The 20,233-nt window shown below is 32.7% G+C and overlaps 1 protein-coding gene across 4 annotated transcripts in view; it reads left to right on the top strand.

Moving 5' to 3' along the window:
* LOC139518746 (uncharacterized) overlaps nucleotides 1-19,290 on the top strand; it is a 19,912-nt gene extending 622 nt beyond the window's left edge. Inside the window, exons 1-6 of one of the 4 annotated variants that reach the window (XM_071310305.1) lie at nucleotides 3,589-3,713; nucleotides 7,356-7,444; nucleotides 9,388-9,624; nucleotides 15,814-15,961; nucleotides 16,706-17,128; nucleotides 17,565-19,290. In XM_071310305.1, coding sequence (XP_071166406.1) covers nucleotides 7,424-7,444; nucleotides 9,388-9,624; nucleotides 15,814-15,961; nucleotides 16,706-17,128; nucleotides 17,565-17,641 — 906 coding nt within the window. In that variant the 5' untranslated portion in view covers nucleotides 3,589-3,713; nucleotides 7,356-7,423 and the 3' untranslated portion in view covers nucleotides 17,642-19,290. Of the gene's footprint in view, nucleotides 1-3,588; nucleotides 3,714-7,355; nucleotides 7,445-9,382; nucleotides 9,625-15,813; nucleotides 15,962-16,705; nucleotides 17,129-17,564 lie in introns of those variants that run through there. The other 3 variants (XM_071310302.1, XM_071310304.1, XM_071310303.1) reach the window with 3 other exon arrangements.
* Nucleotides 19,291-20,233: the final 943 nt, after the last annotated feature.

Consider the following 20,233-nt stretch of genomic DNA (forward strand, 5'->3'; position numbering starts at 1 on the left):
AAAATAACAAAAATACTGAACTCCGAGGAATTCAAAACGGAAAGTCCCTAATCAAATGGCAAAATCAAATGATTAAACACATCAAACGAATGGTCAACAACTGTCATATTCCTGACTTGGTACAGGCATTTTCAAATGTAAAAAATGGTGGATTGAACCTGGTTTTATAGCGCTAAACCTCTCACTTGTATGAAAAATCATTTTGCACTTAATATTCTCTATTATCTATAATAACTATTTGTTTTTAAATCACTTTGAAAAAGTAAAAAGGCCAAATATGAGATAATAGAAATGCAATGCTTAGATAACTGTATTTATACATTCCAAACATCGTCGACAAGATTAAAACTAAAAAAAGAAAAACAATACGCATGAAATGTTTTAAAGTATTAGTATGCAGACAACATTAAAATAATCAATGTCTGAGCGTCACTGATGAGTCTTATGTAGACGAAACGCGCGTCTGGCGTATTAAATTATAATCCTGGTACCTTTAATTACTATTTACACCACTGGGTCGATGCCACTGCTGGTGGACGTTTCGTCCCCGAGGGTTTCATCAGCACAATAGTCAGCAATTATGTGTTAACATGAATATCAATTATATGGCCAGTTGATAAATCCTGTTTACAAAAATTTGAATTTTTATAAAAAACTAAGGATTTTCTTATCCCAGGAATAGATTACCTTAGCCGTATTTGGCACAACGTTTTGTTATTTTGGGTCCTCAATGCTCATCGACTTTGTACTTGTTTGGTTTTATAACTATTTTGATCTGAGCGTCACTGATGAGTCTTATGTAGACGAAACGCGCGTCTGGCGTGTTAAATTACAATTCTGGTATACCTTTTATAACTATCATACACCACTGGGTCGATGCCACTGCTGGTGGACGTTTCATCCCCGAGGGTATCACAAGCCCCATAGTCAGCACTTCGGTGTTGACATGCATATCAATTACATGGTAATTTTTATAGATTTCCTGTTTACAAAAATTTGAATTTTACAAAATACTTAAGGACTTTCTTATCCCAGGAATAGATTACCTTAGCCGTATTTGGCACAACGTTTTGGAATTTTGCGTCCTCAATGCTTTTCAACTTTGTACTTGTTTGGTTTTATAACTATTTTGATCTAAGCGTCACTGATGATTCTTATGTAGACGAAACGCGCGTCTGGCGTATTAAATTATAATCCTGGTACCTTTGATAACTATCCAATCAAATTCAAATATAATGTGTGTACAAACGTTTTACTCCGCCTACTTATGATATTGTTTGCAGATGTCAATCTTAATTACAAAACTTGAGCAAACATCTATAATACTAAAATTACGAGGTCCAATTTGTTAGCCGTCATCACGTAAAAACGACGAATCACAGAATTCAACTTTATATATAACTAATATAGTACAAAGGTGTAGATTAAAAATTACACCACTCCAGGCCCTTTTGTTTTCCACGTAATTAATATTGCCAATAATTAAGAAGTTCCGGGTCGAGTCCGCTACCGATACCAATAGTATACTGTTACCTGTTACCTATTACCTTATCTGTACGTTCCGCATCTGACAGGCGCACCACCAAACGTTGTATTCAGGATTAATATGCTATATACACGGGTCATAACCACAGGATTGACACTACTGCTGTCAAATTGTTACCTATTGTAGTATCTTAATCAGTAACACTTTCTAAGATAACAATACGAATACTAAAAATCTGGACTGAAAATAAGGCGTATAGGTACAGTTTTCAATTTGTTAGTGGGCATGACGTAAAACAGCGAAGCAAAGAATTCAACTTTATTTATAACTTATATAGGACAATGCTGTTGATTAAAAAATACTCCATTCCAGGACCTTTTGTTTTCCAAATAATTAATATTATTGTTTCAGTTCCACGGGTTCTAACAGAAAGACTTGAAAGCAGAGAAAAACTGTGTATCTTATAATCGGCATGACTTTATCAGATGACAATACTAATACTAAAATAAGGCGTTCGCATAGTTATATACTTTAATTCAGTCACGGACCCGTGATATCACGGGTGTGTTCTAGTTAATACAAACAAAATAGACAAAGCAAGCAAGTTAACCAAACTCAAACATGCATTACAAAATTGAGTCTAAGATTATGTTTATTCTTAGTTATTTTCTTTACAAAAATACTGTACATCTACATTTTATATACTAGTTAAGGTATTTCCTCTCCGTGAGGAAAGACCTTATTGTTTTTGTAATGTTTTCTTTTCTTTTTTTTCTTCCAACATTTGTTTTGACATGGCCTCCCCCCGTTTCTGTTGAAGTTATCAAGACCAAATATGAACCTCATCAAGAAGTATTACCAGATGACCCTGTTAAGGATTTCTTCGTCCCCTTTAGAAGTTATCTCCCTTTTATTGATTTTTTTTCAACATGGCCCACCGTCGTTGTTTTTAAAGATATCATGACCTTATTTTATGGTTTCAATATTTTTTATAACGATTATCTTACTGTGGTCTTGTCAATAAACTCATCAAAGATACCAGGCTTATAATTTTGCTCGGTGACTATACAAAAAATCTCTTACTAGCGACGCTCGAATACAAATAATAAAACAGGCCAAATAGATAGTACGTTTATATTTTCCGAAACATAATAATAGCGAGCAATGATAAAGCTAGGAAAAGAATGTTATAGATTTTTGGAGAATTCGCTGAATTAAGACGTGTTATGCGTTCACTTTTCTACATTGGCAAGAGGTATAGGGGGAGGGTTGAGATCTCACAAACATGTTTAACCCCGCCGCATTTTTGCGCCTGTCCCAAGTCAGGAGCCTCTGGCCTTTGTTAGTCTTGTATTATTTTAATTTTAGTTTCTTGTGTACAATTTGGAAATTAGTATGGCGTTCATTATCACTGAACTAGTATATATTTGTTTAGGGGCCAGCTGAAGGACGATCATTTGTCATTTCGGGGCCTTTTAATTATAGCTAACTATGCAACATGGGTTTGTCTCATTGTTGAGGGCCGTAGGTAACCTATTATTGTTAATTTCTTTGTCATTTTGGTCTCTTGTCAAGAGTTAATTGAACTTATCGCATGTGTTATCACTCGAAAAAGCCCGAACTACACTCGAAAAAAATGGACCGAATCACTCGAAAAACCTCGGTCCTAGCCGGACACTATATCTACCGTGAATTTCTATAAAATGAATTACAACTGCCCCGAAACACATTTACCAACTTGTAAAAATATGATTGAAAATGACGGAAAATTAAATTTGAAATTTTGAAATAAAGAATAAAAATAAAATGTGAGTTTTACAGTTGCAGGGAAATTGGTATCGTACATGTTATTATCGGAATATCTATACCTTCAAAATTACAACAAAAACAATTCTTTCAAAAACAAAAAAATCTAAAACTTTATGATAAGTTGATATTGACATGAAACTCTATTATTTTTTAAAAATCATGAACTTTGTTGGACATAAATTAATAAATATTTAAATAGTTATAAATAAGATAAACCTGTTTTTAAATCCCAATCAATATCGACATTTAGGTCATAATATATGTACAAATAGGACCCGTTACTATGCTCTAATAAGTTTATCGTATTTGCAATATTTGTGATATTTGCTCAAGTGATTGATTCTAAGGAATCATTATGATTTAAAACAAAGGAAATATTCTGTGCAACATAATATAAGGACTTCTGTTTCTTAAATGAGTAAGAAAATTATAAATTAAATCAAGAGAACAATATACATTTTACGAATTTTTACGTCAATACTTATTTATAAATCAACAAGGGGTAAAATATAAGAAAGACTTTTAAAAACCAGTTAAGTTGGGATTGTTTTTAAAGAACATGTAACAAATAGCCTGTATTATTAATCAATATCTAAATTACTATCTATATTGTATTATTGTCGTGGTTTGTGTTGAGCACTGCCAATAATAATGTTTTACGTTAAAAAAATATATTTTCTTTTAAAAATAAGAAGGTGTGATATGATTGTCAATGAGACAACTTTCCACATGAGACCAAATGACCCCGAAATTACAAATACTATAGGTCCCTGAAAGGCCTTCAACAATGAGAAAAGTCAATACCGTATATTCAGCTACAAAAAAACGAAATGACAAATGTAAAACAATTCAAACGAGAAAACTAATGGGTTTGGTTATGGGTAAAATAATGAACGAAAAGCAAATATATTACACTGCTTACATATACTTTTTACTATATGTAAGATATACACATTCATTCAATGAAAGTTGACAGCTTGAGAGCTAACGGGTAGATAGCCCAACCAAAATTTTTACAAAACAATTAGACATTTTTAATTAAGAGTAACGGATCTTAAAACATTACAAACGGTTCTGAAAAGATGTATCTATTATTTCCAATCTTATGCTATAATGATCGAATTATTGTCTTTCAAGTCAACTTAGTAAAATATCGATAACTGATTATTTTGTAGTTGAATGTAGTACATGTACGATACATGTCTAAAACTTGTGTTTCCAATTGCAATATGTGAATGGAGATAAGTGTTTATGGTTAGATGACATAAAAAGTATTCTAAATGAATGTGTTTTAACATATATTTGGAACTCACAAATGTTTATTAATTTAAATTGGCTGCGTCTGACAGTTAGTAGAAACCTAAACGATCAATTTGAACAGAATTGGCACTTATAGTTAGAAAAATCACCAAAAGCTGTAAATTACAAAGTATTTAAGGATAATTTTATTTCGGAAGCTTATTTAGATATTTTAGACAACAAAAATCTTGTAGAGGTTTGCAGATTTAGAACGACGAATCATAAATTACCTATTTCAGCTGGTACATGTAGAGGACATGCACCTTGTTTGTATTGGATACCAAAGCTTCATAAAATTCCGTACAAACAACGGTATATTGCTGGCTCATCTTCATATTCCACTAAAGAATTGTCCATTAGATTGACTAAAATTCTGTCCGCAGTGAAAGAGGGTCTTCAGAAATACTGTGAAACTGTTTACTCGCGTAGTGGTATTAACCATGTGTGGATTCTTAAAAATTCTAAAGAACTTCTAGACAATTTTAAATCTCGGTCTTTTTCTGAAATTAGTTCCATCAAAACTTTTGATTTTTCAACCCTGTATACCACCATTCCCCATGTGAAATTGAAAAATCGCCTAAAAGAATTAATTCACAATGCCTTTCAACATAAAAATGGTAGCATACGCTATAAATTTATTACTTTGGGATTTCATAAGGCATATTTCGTTAATAGTGACAAACAAAAAGGTAAAACATACTACACAGAAGAACAAGTGATCAGAATGCTGGAGTTTCTTATCGACAACATATTTGTTGAGTTTGGAGGTAGACTTTTCCAACAAATTGTCGGCATTCCTATGGGAACAAACTGTGCGCCTCTTCTTGCCGACCTCTTCTTATTTTCATATGAATCGGAGTTCCTCCAGACACTTGTCAAAAACAAGAGGATCAAGGAAGCCAGAAGATTCAATTTCACTTTCAGATATATTGATGATGTTCTTTCCATAAACAATCCGAACTTTTCTGATTGGGTTCCATTAATATATCCCCCAGAACTAGAGATTAAAGAAACAACAGACACGGCTTCCTCCGCCTCATTTTTAGACTTATATCTCGAATTTGACTTACACAGTCATCTCAGTACCAGAATCTATGACAAACGAGACGATTTTAATTTTGAAATTATAAATTTCCCCCACCTTAGTAGCAATATACCAACTTCACCTGCATATGGGATATATATTTCCAAACTTATTCGATATTCAAGAGCTTGCAGCTCCTACTCCGACTTTGTAAAACGTCATCAGTGTCTGAGTAGAAATATTCCGTATCAACTTCTCAAATAATACACGATGGTCTTGGTGTATAGATTCTGCGTACTGATGTTGTTTATCATCTTAACAACGTGTTTTATAGTTCTTTCATTTGTCTTTGTTCTATTATTTATATTACTTTTACTGTTGAATGGTTTTATGTGATATTCGTTTGACGTGGCTCGGTACTTATACATCTCGTCAATGTGTTTGTATTGGCTTTCGTTTTTTGGTGGTTTGTTTTGTATATGCGACCTTCTTTTATTTCTTTTGTTCTTATAACGTGACTCTGTACTTTAAAAGATCCCGTCGGTATGATATTGTTCTATTATATGTCATTATGTTATATTTCTATTATGAATTACTATATACGTTGAACCACGAACGTCAAAATCATTCAATCGCGTAGTGGAATTAACTATTTGTAGATTCTTTTAAATTCTATATATAACTTTTGGACTAGTTTAAATCTCGGTCTATTTCTGAAATTTATTCTTACATACTTTTGATTTTTTAACCCTGTATGCTAACATTGCCTATGTAAAATTTTAAAATCGTTTGTATGCACATTGAACGACAAATTTAGTTGACGTATAAAATTTTCTGACGTCAGACACTCAAATCAATGAATGTGTTCGTAGATAGTAGATGTTTTTGTGTTCTGTTAAATTGTTCCTTTTAAAATTGTTATACGATGATGACTGATGTACCCATATTTTGACTATTTTATTTATTGTGTCTGTTTATTTAACGCATCAATGTAAATATAACGGAATATGATGAGACTGTCATAAAGGTGAGAGGGTTAGCTCTATAGAACCAGGTTTAATCCACCATTTTCTACATTTGAAAATGCCTGTACCAAGTCAGGAATATGACAGTTCTTGTCCATTCGTTTTTAATACGTTTTGTTATTTGATTTTGCCATGTGATTATGGACTTTCCGAATAGATTTTCCTCTAAGTTCAGTATTTTTGTGATTTTACTTTTTTGTTTTTAACACCAGCGAACAAAATAGAAACTGTACTCTGTGCAAAAACAATGAACTCGGGGATGAATTTCACTTTATATTGGAATGTTCAATTTGAACAGGAGAGGAAAAACTGCATACATAAATGTAGTTACACCAAACGAAATATTTTAAAGTATCAATTATTAATTTCATTCAAAAAGAAAGTAGAGCTTATTAAACTCTACAATTTATTAAAACAATAAATAAATCTCCAAGCTGAATCTAGTGTGAAGCCACCCCTGTTAATTTTTGTAAAAGGTCTTGTACTAATAGTATTAATTAAATGTTGTGTATATTGTAAATGTTGTACATAAGTATATCTCTATACCTTGTCAAAATGATGGTTTATTGAGAATAAAAAGATATGTCAATATAAAGCGAGGTTTATATATATTTGTGGTTTAAAATTACAAGAAATTCACACTTTTACACAAGAGTTGTTATTTACATTGAGGTTAAAACACGTGCAGTAATCTGTTTTTGTGCTTTTTTAGAATGAAGGTCACAAGAGAGCACACGTTTGCCTTCGTGTTCTTGTTTAGTCTTAATATAAACAGTTGTTATGGAATATATTCAGTTGATTGTAAGTATACTTATTATGTCTTGAATTTAAGAAAATCTCGTAGAATGATAGTCATACATATTAATTATTTGATTTATGCTTCTTTTATTTTCAGAAGGAAAGCTTTTTAATTGTTTTTATAAATATCTATGCTTTATTGTTAGATTAAATAATATTTTGAGTGTGAGTACCTTATTTTTTGTGTCGTTGACGAATGCAGTATCACAGATATGTTTAGTCTTCCTCCTAAGGATGTACTTAAGTGGAATGAAATAAATTAACAATTAAAGATTGATACTATAAGTCAGAAGAGCATTAGTTAAGGAACAAAATAAGCAAAACATATTGATAGGTCATGGAACTCCTTTTCGAGTTATTTGATTTTTTAAACATGTCGAAAAAAGGATGACTCAGACTTTTACCTTATATTATACTTTCATTGGTATTATTTGGTTCTCTACTGAAAAGAACGAATATCAAGAATCTGCTTAAATTTTGTAAAATAATCTTTTATGAGCTATCAAGTCTTATATGAACAAATAAATGGGTGTTATGGGGCAAAATATTTTACCTTGTACCGTAGAGAAAAACACCAAGGAGCCTGAACATCAGACACAAAACCTCACCTTAGTTTCTTCCTTAAATTCATAATTGTTGAGTTTTATCCATATAAGATTTTTATCTCTCAGTTATGTGTAGATAGTATCGTATCAAATGAACACATATAGACATTGTCTGTAATCAACATTATATATATATGTTAACAGAAAAGAAATTTTCTGCAACTCATTTGATTTGTAAATTGTTTTTTTCAATTTGCATTTTATTTCAGTTTGTCTTTTACGTTCAGGTATTTCACATCCAATATTTTATGGTAATATTCTTTAAAAAGCACGGTCGGTATAAAACAATCTAACAGTAAAAGTAATATTAATGATAGAACAAAGACAAATGAAAGAACAATATAACACGTTGTTTTAAGATGATAAACAACATCAGTACGCAGAATCTATACATCAAGACCATTATGTATTATTTGTGAATTTGATACGGAATATTTATCAACAATGTCTTTGTACCTTCCGATGAACTTTTTAAGAAAAAGGACGAAACGTTCTTTGACATACACCTGGTTCATCAACTTTCTACTCAGACACTGATGACGTTTAGTATGACGTCCATTATCACTGAACTAGTATACACATTTTTTAAGGGGTCAGCTGAAGGACGCCTACGGGTGTGGGAGTTTTTCGCTACATTGAAGACCCATTGGTGGCCTTCGGCTGTTGTCTGCTCTATGGTCGGGTTTTTGTAGCTTTGACACATTCCCTATTTCCTTTCTCAGTTTTATTTTAACCATACTCTCTATTTGTTGATGATGTATGACTATGAAAGTTTATTTTTTCTTGGTAATTTTGTTGTTTTTTTTTAAATTCCAAGAAAGATTAATCGGTCTTAACGTATTTTATTGGCTTGAAATATTCTCAAACTATATATGTGAAATTGATACTTTTTGCTCTCAGTCTTTGTTTAATAGAAAACAAAGGATTAGTTGATTGTTGGTTGCTTTACGCCGCATTAGCACAAGGCTATATCGCGGCGAGAAAACAAAGGATTAGTTGATTGTTGGTTGCTTTACGCCGCATTAGCACAAGGCTATATCGCGGCGAGAAAACAAAGGATTAGTTGATTGTTGGTTGCTTTACGCCGCATTAGCACAAGGCTATATCGCGGCGAGAAAACAAAGGATTAGTTGATTGTTGGTTGCTTTACGCCGCATTAGCACAAGGCTATATCGCGGCGAGAAAACAAAGGATATACATGTACGGTATCTATTAATGACACAAAATCAGTACGTACACAGCATAAAGAAATACACAAAAAGGATAGTAACAGTGCTATTGTTTTTTCTAGTCTTTCTAGTCTATAGTCATGTACAAATATTCTATTATGTTTTAGTACAGTTTACGTCATATAATTGTGATGAGGAGGTAAGACGACTAACAGAGAGTAAATTTTATAATTTGTCATGGAATGGACAAACTTCTCCTAAACTATGTGACTTTAGCTTTACTGGAGGAATGCACAATAATCAAAGATCATATGAAGTTTGTTTTGAGTCATTTCTATTTGATTTGCCGTCTACTTTTGGAAATGTGGAGCTGCACGTACAGAACAAAACAGGGAGTAAATCAAGATGGGTAAGTGCATAGTGTGAGTGATAACATGATAACATATTCGTTTTAAATACGCGAAGGATTCTGATCCACTACGGTAGTCCGATGCAATGGTTGTGCTGCAGTACGATGGTCCACACTGAAGCGTGTTTGTTTTCACTGTGTGGTAATGCTGAAAATGTGAAGCAAATTTTCTGATAGCTCCGCTGAAGTGCGTTGGTGGTTATATGCTGATGTTCGATGGTTTAACTGTGACGTTGGCTTTGATGTTTACGATGAAAGTCAATGCCGATGGTGTATACTAGCTAATAAGCAATGGTCTGAAGTGAGAACTACATTAAGTGTGTTGGTGTAGTGTTAAGCATGCTAGCATTGTATATAGAAGGTCGATTTTGAGTGTTGGTAAGGTGAAATCAGAGACTTTAAAACTTAAATTATATAACTTTCAGCTTATCATGAAGCAGCACCGATCCAAAAACATATAAGGGATGGCTTAAGCGTTATGTATTCAAGCGGGAAGATTTGCTGCCTGACTTTGTTTTACATATTTATGTTACCTCCACCTGCATCGCTCACTTGATTCATTCATTCGTTACTTTCGTTTCCCTTTCCTTTTATTTCCTTTGTTAGCATGCAACATTCATACACTTATCCTCCTGTCTGCAAATTACTGTGGTGTCGTAAATAATGGTATATCTAAAAACATTGCAGTTTTCAAACGTAATGCTTGAACAATCGCCAAAGGACTATCGTACTTTGGCGCGGACCATCATGCTTCAGTGTCTCAATTGCATCCCGAATTACCGTTAACATATGTTTTCCACACAAAAACATCCTTTTGACTATTTTAATTCTATTTTCTCCAAAGTCTCTTTTTTTATTTTTTGAGGTACTTTCTGTTATGCGTTTATTTTTCTACATTGGCTAGAGGTATAGGGGGAGGGTTGAGTTCTCATAAACAGTTTTGCGCCTGCTCCAAGTCAGGAGCCTCTGGTTTTTGTTAGTCTCGTGATTTTTAATTTTAGTTTCTTGTGTATATTTCGGAGTTTAGTATGACGTCCATTATCACTAAAACTAGTATACATATTTTAAAGGGGCCAGCTGCTCTATGATTGGGTTTTCTCGCTTTGACACATTCCCCATTTCCTTTCTCAATTTTATTTCTCAATTTTAATTATTTCTCAATGAAAGTTAAAAAAAATGGATCCTCCTTGGTTGCACTTTTATGTATACAAGAAACATACAATGATTGAAATAATTTGAACTGTGTGTGGATTAAGTGTTTTCACAGAATGAACCAGTAACTGTGGTTACTAGTAGTCAAAACTATTTTGAAATTATCTGCTTGAATATATAATGAAGTATACTTACCCACTCGCAAATGAGCGACAACAAGTTTCTTTGGTTTCGTCGAATCATTTTAAAGTATGGATTCCAAAGTTTTATAACAATTTTGATGTTGAAAAGAATACACAATGTGTAGCTTAGTTTCGGCATACTACCGCGACATTTAAAACACGAAGGTGAACAGGAAGATAACATTACTGTCGCAAAAGTTTCTGTTTTGAAAAGTTACTTCTTTAGGGGATGATTAAGTATTTTTCTCACTCGCAATATTAGAGAAAACTACATTTCTGTGGCTATGTCGAATAATTTTAGACTTACAAGCCTTATGCCAATTTGAATATCAGTTTTATTTAAAGGGTACACAATGTATGTATTGTTTCTGCCTATTACCATAACATGAACCAGAACATTGTCAGGAAGGACCAATTTTTAAGTAAACAATAGGACTATACAGTTCATACCATATCTTCTTAATTTTATTGTTTAAAACTTTTCCTTTTATGAGTCAGTATTTAAACAACACATTTATTAAGATCACACAGCTCTTTGAGGTGACATGATATTCGATATTCTATTTTCTTATCATGATTTCCAATTCATAGAAGTAATACGTATAATGCAGATATGCCATGACATGTAGGAAGTAAGTTATCTCCTTGAAACTTTTACGATATCCCTAATATTTTGGTGAGAATTACCGAAAATGGATGTCAGGTTAACTAAACCAATCAGATCAAAGTGGTTATTTTATTGCGCAACTGAATATGGTATTCAAATAGATTATGAATTATCAACCCTGTATGACAGACATGTTGATTATATGTATCGAATAGGCCAGGTTTACTAGGGAAACATGATGCACTACTCTTCAAAATCTGATAATCTATTGTCCGGATCGGATTCGGGTACCAGTAGCTTATTGAGTTTTCTTCTCTTTTTTCGTCAATCCGTGATGGTATCAATTTATAATCATTAATGTTCCGTATCAATACAGACAACAGTAGAAACCTGCTTTTCAATAATCATAATTTGATTAAGCAAACTAAAAGCGAGGGACGCACATCAGATCTAAGAGAAAAACAACGGAACTACAAAAAACACTAATCTACAACAAAAACAAACACCAACATACATGGAAACGGACTGAAGATGACAAAGAGGGACGAAAGATATCAAACTATTAAATTGACAACGCCATGGCTAAAAATGAAAAAGACAAACAGACAAACAATAGTACACATGACACAAATAGAAAACTAAAGAATAAACAACACGAACCCAACCAAAAACTTGGGGTTATGATATCTCAGGTGCTCCGGAAGGGTAAGCAGATCCTGCTCCACATGTGGCACCCGTCGTGTTGCTTATGTGATAGCAAATCCGGTAAATAGTCTAATTCGGTAGGTCACCGGCATTCATGAAAGGGAAGGGGATTGTAGTTACGACGTAAGGAACATATCCGATATCATTTGTAAAACAGTTATTCCGTAACGGTCAACTAACTAGTGATGGCGTCCGTAAAAGGAGTAGGTCCAGTAAGACCTCATTTTGGCCCCAAAATATAGCGGGTTTACAAAATTGTTAAAATGTAAACTTTTAGTTATTTATTGGACAGGAGAATGCTTCTGCTACATAAATATGGGCTTTTTTTTTTGACAATACAATGCACATATTTTGGGTACTAGCACCATTAAGTCATGCTTAATTACTGAAATCTTCACAATTCTAGCATTTTAGTTAAATTTTAGACGGTTTTCGTGTAAAACGAAAGTGGCCGCATTCGTGTTCATCCTTAATATTGAAATGTAACTTGTATTTTTTGATAATACATAACATATATAAAGGTTGAGGATGAACACGGATGCTACGGGGCGCCAAATGGGACTCTTGTGGTTTTGTACAAAATTCAATTCTGTCATAACAAAATCATTTTTGTCTTACAAAACTATGTGCTACAGACTTGTTTTGTGAGAACTTCAATTTTGTGATGACAAAATTCATTTGTGTAGACAAAATTAATTTTTGTCATGACAAAATTTATTTTTGTAGACAAAATTTATTTTTGTAGACAAAATTCATATTTGTCATGACAAAAGTCAATTTTGTCTAAAAGGTATGCAAATATAAACATATATGCATACAAAATTGACTTTTGTTACCTGATATGGAAATTAAATCACAAAAGTCAATTGTGTGAGGTAAGATTCAATTTTGTGAGAAAAAATTGACTTTTGTGAGACAAAATTAACTTTTGTGAGACAAAATTGACTTTTGTGAGACAAAATTCAATTTTGTCAATTTTGTTGAGACAAAAGTCAATTTTGTTAATTTTGTTGAGACAAAAGTCAATTTTGTCAATTTTGTTGAGACAAAAGTCAATTTTGTGACGACAAAATTCATTTTTGTGACAACAAAATTCAATTTTGTAACAACAAAATTGACTTTTATGAGACAAAATTGACCTTCGTGAGACAAAAATCAATTTTGTTGAGACAAAATTCAATTTTGTCAATTTTGTTGAGACAAAAGTCAATTTTGTCAATTTTGTTGAGACAAAAGTCAATTTTGTCTCACAAAAGTCAATTTTGTCAATTTTGTTGAGACAAAAGTCAATTTTGTCAATTTTGTTCAGACAAAATTCAATTTTGTCAATTTTGTTGAGACAAAAGTCAATTTTGTCAATTTTGTTGAGACAAAATTCATTTTTGTCAATTTTGTGTAACAAAAGTCGATTTTGTATGCAAATTAGTTCACAGAAACCAAACTAAACTAATTTGAATACAAAATTGACTTTTGTCGCCCAATTTTCAAATTAGGTAACAAAATTCAAGTCTGTGTAACAAAAATGAATTTTGTCATGACAAAAGTGACTTTTGTCCGCTGATAGATAATTTTGTATGAGAAAATTTTAAATTTGTAGTATGATACAAATTTTGTTAAACTGAACTTATTTTTGTTGAACAAAAGTCACTTTTGTCCGTACAAAATTGAATTTTGAGTACAAAACCACAAGAGTCCCATTCGGCGCCCCGTAGATGCGGCATCTTTCATTTTTGACAAAAACCATCTGAAAAATGACATTTTCGGCATATTTGGTAGATTTTTCATATTTGAGCTTCAATCGGATCGTTTTAAATGACTAAATCAGTTCAAATCTTTCACATAAACTAATTGATTCAAATGAAATAGACACTTAAGTGTTTACAAAGTGGTCAAAATCTTTCGTCAGATAAACCTGATATTTGAGGCCAAAATCGGTCCTTACCGGACCTTCTCCTTTGCGAATGGATGATTTCAACTTCACCATTTGGAACTCTCAGTTTAATAGCTTCCTTGTGAGCAGCAACCCTCTATCAAGAAAATCTTGATAGGAAATGCAAGCATGGTAATATCGTTTCAATTGGGAGATATATACCCCGTATGCAGGTGCTGCTTGAATGTTGCTACTTAGAAATAAAAGTTCACAGTTGGAAAGCTGAAATGATCTCTATTGTCGTAAAGTTTTGTTTTCAACCGACCCGCATTGTCAATTTCCAGATGTAAGTCAAAATATGAGGTCGACTTAACTGTATCTGTGGTATCCTTTATCTCTAGTTTGATGGATAGATGCGTTCGACATAGTCACCAAATTTTGAGCGAAAGAACATCGTCTATATAGCGGAAAGTATAGCTAAAGAATATCGCTAACTTCTTATCTTTTTTCCTAAGAAGTTCCTGCATGAAGTCAGCCTCAAATAACAACTGTCGTATATCTGACTTGGTACAGGACATTTCAAGAAATAAATAGTGGGTTGAACCTGGTTGTACGGCTAGCCAAACTTGCCGCTTTTATGACATGTTGAAATTACCGCGAAAATGACAACACTACGTGTCAGAAATGTTCAGTTTGTATCAAAAAAAGTATATTAAACATGTTAAAGTCATAAGAAACCTCAAATCAAAAAAAAATAATGCATATGTTTTTTTATAACTCAATGGATAGTTTTCATTATAAAACTTATGTAGATATACTTTTTTTCTGAAGAAAATTCTTTAATTTATTCATATTTAGAAGAAGTTTACTTTATTTTAATTGCTTTTTAAGAAGCAATTCCCCCGACATATTTTCCGTATGCAAAGTGACCTCAGTGTGACCCATCTCGTAAAAATCCGGTGACCACAATACGCATGGATGTCCTTAAAATAAACTATTATCTGAATTTACATGTGAAACACGTGCTGAATTTCCATCCTTTTTTGTTGATTTTTTGTCGATTGTTGACAAACAGGGGACAATCGTTAAACTTCGGCTTGAAAACACGAACTTTAATTACCTGCCATGTTTTCATAACAACACTGATCGATTGAAAAAAAAAATTGACGATTGTACGAAATGTACACGAAAAAAATGATAAATTCGTGCACAGAAGACTAAGTTTATGATGTTTGTATGCATTGGTGTAAGAATTGGAAGAACATTATTATTCACCGGTCACTCGTTTCTTATGACTTTAAATGAAATGATACCATATAAAAAAAATGTCTAATAAAAAAAAAAAAAAAAAATAAAAAACAAACAACAAAAAACTGAAAAAACATTAACACATTTTCGCTTAAAATGAACCGGTCAGATTTAGTTGATATATTATCATGTAGCCCGTCCGATAATGATTGTACCAATATAATTAAAATTTTATAATATTTAGTTAAAAGTGTCTTTCAATTTTATATTTTATCATTATCCTGTTGCATTGGACTGCTTGAAAAGAAAAATAAAAGTCTCCAATTCTAATCAGATTAGAATATAATAGATTCCTCAGAAGTTTTCTTTCAGGGAATTTAAAAGCCGTGTTTTCATTTCTTTTTATCAACTTTTATTTTTTGTAGTCATATAATAGTGCTGACCGATATATAGAGAAAACCTGTGTAAAACAGGCATACGAGTTAAGCATGTCCATTATTTTACCAAATGGATATACAGAGCCAACTCAAAAGACCTATCTCAATATTAAAGTGACAGCCTCTCGAATAGAAGGTAATATTTATTGATGAAATATGTGCATGAATAACATGTTACAAGCTTGGGATACAAATAATAAAGGTCATTAATAAGGATTTTGTTATGCCAGGCATAGATTACCTAAGCTGTATTTGGCACAACTTTTTGGAACTTTGGGTCCTTAATGCTCTTCAGGTTTTTACTTATTTGGCTTATAACTATTTTGATCTGAGCGTCAATGATGAGTCTTATGTACAAGAAACGCTCGTCTGGCGTATCAAATTATAAGACTGATACCTTTGACAACCAAATAATGATCTTTGGCCTTTTTAACTTTTTTGGATTCGAGCGTCACTGATGAGTCTTTTGTAGACGAAACGCGCGTCTGGCGTATATACAAAATTTAGTCCTGGTATCTATGATGAGTTTATTTATTAAAATTACGAGATTTACAAAATTTGAAATACCAGACGAAAAAATATAAAAAAATTGATTTCTTTTTTTAAAACCAGAGATTCTATTATACAATAAACAATAGGAAATAAAAAAAACTCTGTAATTTCATTATCTTTGTTTATTATTCCTTCTGCAATCCTCGATCAGGAGAACATCAAATGACACCATTTAAACAGATATAACTTTAGAATATTATATTAAATAATATAATATTTTTAAAAATATCAACCCCGAATTATGCTGCAATGAAAGTCAATATGTTTAAAATATTATTGATATTTAAATTGAACATTGATTAACTTTTTATTTTACTTATAATTTTAGAAGACACAGTTGTAACCGTCTTCGATATTATTTTAACTGTAGTTGCTGTTGCAATATTTGTTGGGTGTGCATGTAGCATGTTTGGCTGTATGAAGTCGGAAAATGGACCTCGTGGCGTACTTTCATGTATTGGTGAAGTGTTATCATATTGTTTGAGATGTAAATGTTTTGGGGATTGTAACTGTAGAGAGAATTTCTCATCATGTGACTGTGACGATATACTCAAGCCCTGCGGAGAATGCTGTTCTGCATGGGCGGGATGTTGTACAACACTCGTGTTAAGAGTGAGAGGTGAGAGTCCTCAAAATCATTCATCGGAAACGACAGAAATGGATTCCATACCACAGGAGTCTGAACAGATTAGCGTGTCGTCATCAATACTTGAGCCTAATGGACCGCCACCAAATTATCATTCATTACAAGGTATTTATTATCATTTATTACTTTATCATGTGTTGTACATTTGTTGCCATTTGCACAACTACAACATAATTTGATTACTTCAGCTCAAATCACGGTATATGAAAGTTTAAAGAGTTCATCAACGCATATACTTATTTATTTAATATCAATTGTTACCTTTGCATAATAAAAATAAAAAAAATGCACTTGTTCTCGAAGACAATCTTTTCTTAATCACGCAGACAGAGGTTATCTTTGTCTGCGTTGTAAGTTAGAAAAAGTTTTCAATAACTTTCAATTTGTATTTATATATTTCATTGTCATTAAACATTGTCATCAAAAGATCAAGACAAAGATGTGGTATGATTGCCAATGAGACTACTTTAATACTTTCGGCAATACACAAACTTGTTAAACGTAATACTACATCTACAATACCCTTTTTTGTCTATTGCAGGAGATCCATTAGCGCCTCCTCCAAGCTATGAAGCCGCTACAGCTTACAAACAACCTTCTGCCCCTCCAATCGAGTAATAAACGCATAAAGAGATATATTAACGCCTCCTCTAAGTTATGAAGCAGCTACAGCTTAAAAACAACCTGCAGCTCCTCCTATTGAGAGAGAGAGAGAGAGAGAGAGAGAGAGAGAGAGAGAGAGAGAGAGAGAGAGAGAGAGAGAGAGAGAGAGAGAGAGAGAGAGAGAGAGAGAGAGAGAGAGAGAGAGAGAGAGAGAGAGAGAGAGAGAGAGAGAGAGAGAGAGAGAGAGAGAGACATCATACATACATCAGGCTATCTGGGACAATTATTGTTCGTTGCTTTTTTTTGTACTGTTTTCGTCTCGTCGTAGAAGTACATTGATGAGTTAATTTGTGCTGTGAAGTATTGTTAGCGATTTCGGTTGTTCAAAATTTTACATCAAAGTGTTTTAGTTCTCCGGAATGTTTTACTGGCAATGTTATAAACTTTTTAAATGCATTTTCGTACACCCCTTTGGCGCTCCATTATTAAAAGGTAAAATAATATTTGTAATCAGCTCTTAAAATGTTGACAAAATATATCAAGGGGATAGTCAAACTCAAGAGTCAAAAACAAATTGAACTTGTCGTGGCAAAATCAAAAATAGACAAAAATGCAAAAATGAAAAAATGAAAAAAAAAAAAAATTCAATGCGAACCCGGCCCACTACAAAATCCAGGATCATCAATGATGCTCGGTAACGGTCATGTATTTGTTTAGATGCAAGCTGAAGGAAGTCTCCGGGTGCGGGAATTTCTTGCTGCGTGGAAGACCTATTGGTGACCTTCTGCTGTTGTCTGTTCTATGGTCGTGTTGTTGTCTCTTTGACACATTCCCCATTTCCATTCTCAATTTAACTTAAGGTTGAAGTCGAAGTTGATGTTAGGCTGCTGTGACTGTTTTTGTTATGTCTTTATTGATATATGCTCAAACATTCTTCGTCTTGAAATCTTTTTAGTCTCAATCGTGCGACGTGAATACAAGTATGAGATGTGATATAAATGAGAGTTTGACGAACCATTGACCAAAAGATCACACCACTAGGATTTGAACATCTGCTGGCCTTTATTAGTTTATTTAAATCTCAAGTGTTTGTATTCTACGTCGATTGTTATGACCAATACAATGTCAGATTTGAACATCGGTACATTAATATTGCATAAGCTTTAACTTTTATGGGTGTAAACACTTTGTATTTTTTGCATTTGACTTTTTAATTGTTTTAATTCAATATTCGAGAAAAAAGAGCGGATGGCTTTGCAAGCCATGTATATTTAATTGGTGACCAATTACAAACCACTGAATTACTGCCACTGTTGGTTACCATTGCAGTCTTCTGCGGTATCAACAGCACAGAAGTAAACACTAAATTTGACATATTAAATGATATGATAATTACTATAAAACTAGGTTCAATCCACCATTTTCTACATTTGAACATGCCTGTACCTAGTCAGGAATATGACAGTTGTTGTCTTTTTGTTTGATTTGATTTATCATTTGATAAGGGACTTACCGTTATGAATTTTCCTTGGAGTTCAGTATTTATGTGATTTTTACTTTACATAATTTTACCGTATTTGCAACACTCTGTTATGCTACAACAAGCATATATGGCCCTTGTAATATTTGTAACAATTTTTAAATAGATGTTATTTTCAATGCTATTCAACTTTGTATTTATTTGGCATTCAACTTGTTTTAAGCAGGCGTATTAGTCTTATGTATACAATTCTCGCATTTTGTGCAACAAAGTCCAAACTTGGTATCTAAAATTAGTTTGTTTTGATAATGAGCAATACTCATACTGTAAAAAAATGTAAAATTGGAATTACATTTTGATACAAAAGTCCTAGGCATTATTAGATTTTTTTTAATCTATAATAAATCATAAATAAATATGATAAAAGTACTAAAGAGTTGTGAAAGATACCAAATGGACCTACAAAACTCATAAGTCGAAAATAAACTGGCCACGTCATGTATAAAGAAGAAAAATACAAACAATAACACAATAAAACACAAAACGCAGCAGTTTCATAATCAAATGTCATTCATGTGTGACGGACAGTTCGTGGTTCTGTTGTGCTGCTTTTGTGTGCTGTCCAAGGTTGTTTTACGTGTTCGTTGTTATATTGGAGTTAGCATGTCGAAATGTACTATTGTAATGTTTATTGGTGAATTTCTCTGTCCTGAATGATCTTTCATGTATTTGTTCTGTACTCCTGTTATGTAAATACTCATCAGTGACGCTCGAATAAAAAAAAGTTAAAAAGACCAAAAAGGTAATGTTGTCGTTTTAAAGATAAATTTATCATTGCCACAAAAGCGCGAGGTTAGGTTATTCACAAAACCAGGTTCAATCCACCTTTTCCCCCCTATAATGTCCTGTAGCAAGTCAGTAAAATGACATTTGTTATCTTATAGTTCGTTTCTGTGTGTTATGCATTGTCGTTTGTTTTTTTGTTGCACTTTAGTGTTCCTGTTGTTTAGTTGCTTTCGTCTTATAATTGATGTGTTTCCCTCGTTTTAATTATAGTTTTTAACCTGGATTTGTTTCCTCTCAACCGATTAACGACTTTTGGAGAGCGGTATACTACTGTTGCATTT

Source organism: Mytilus edulis, chromosome 4 (genome assembly GCF_963676685.1).
Source record: "Mytilus edulis chromosome 4, xbMytEdul2.2, whole genome shotgun sequence".
Taxonomy (NCBI): domain Eukaryota; kingdom Metazoa; phylum Mollusca; class Bivalvia; order Mytilida; family Mytilidae; genus Mytilus; species Mytilus edulis.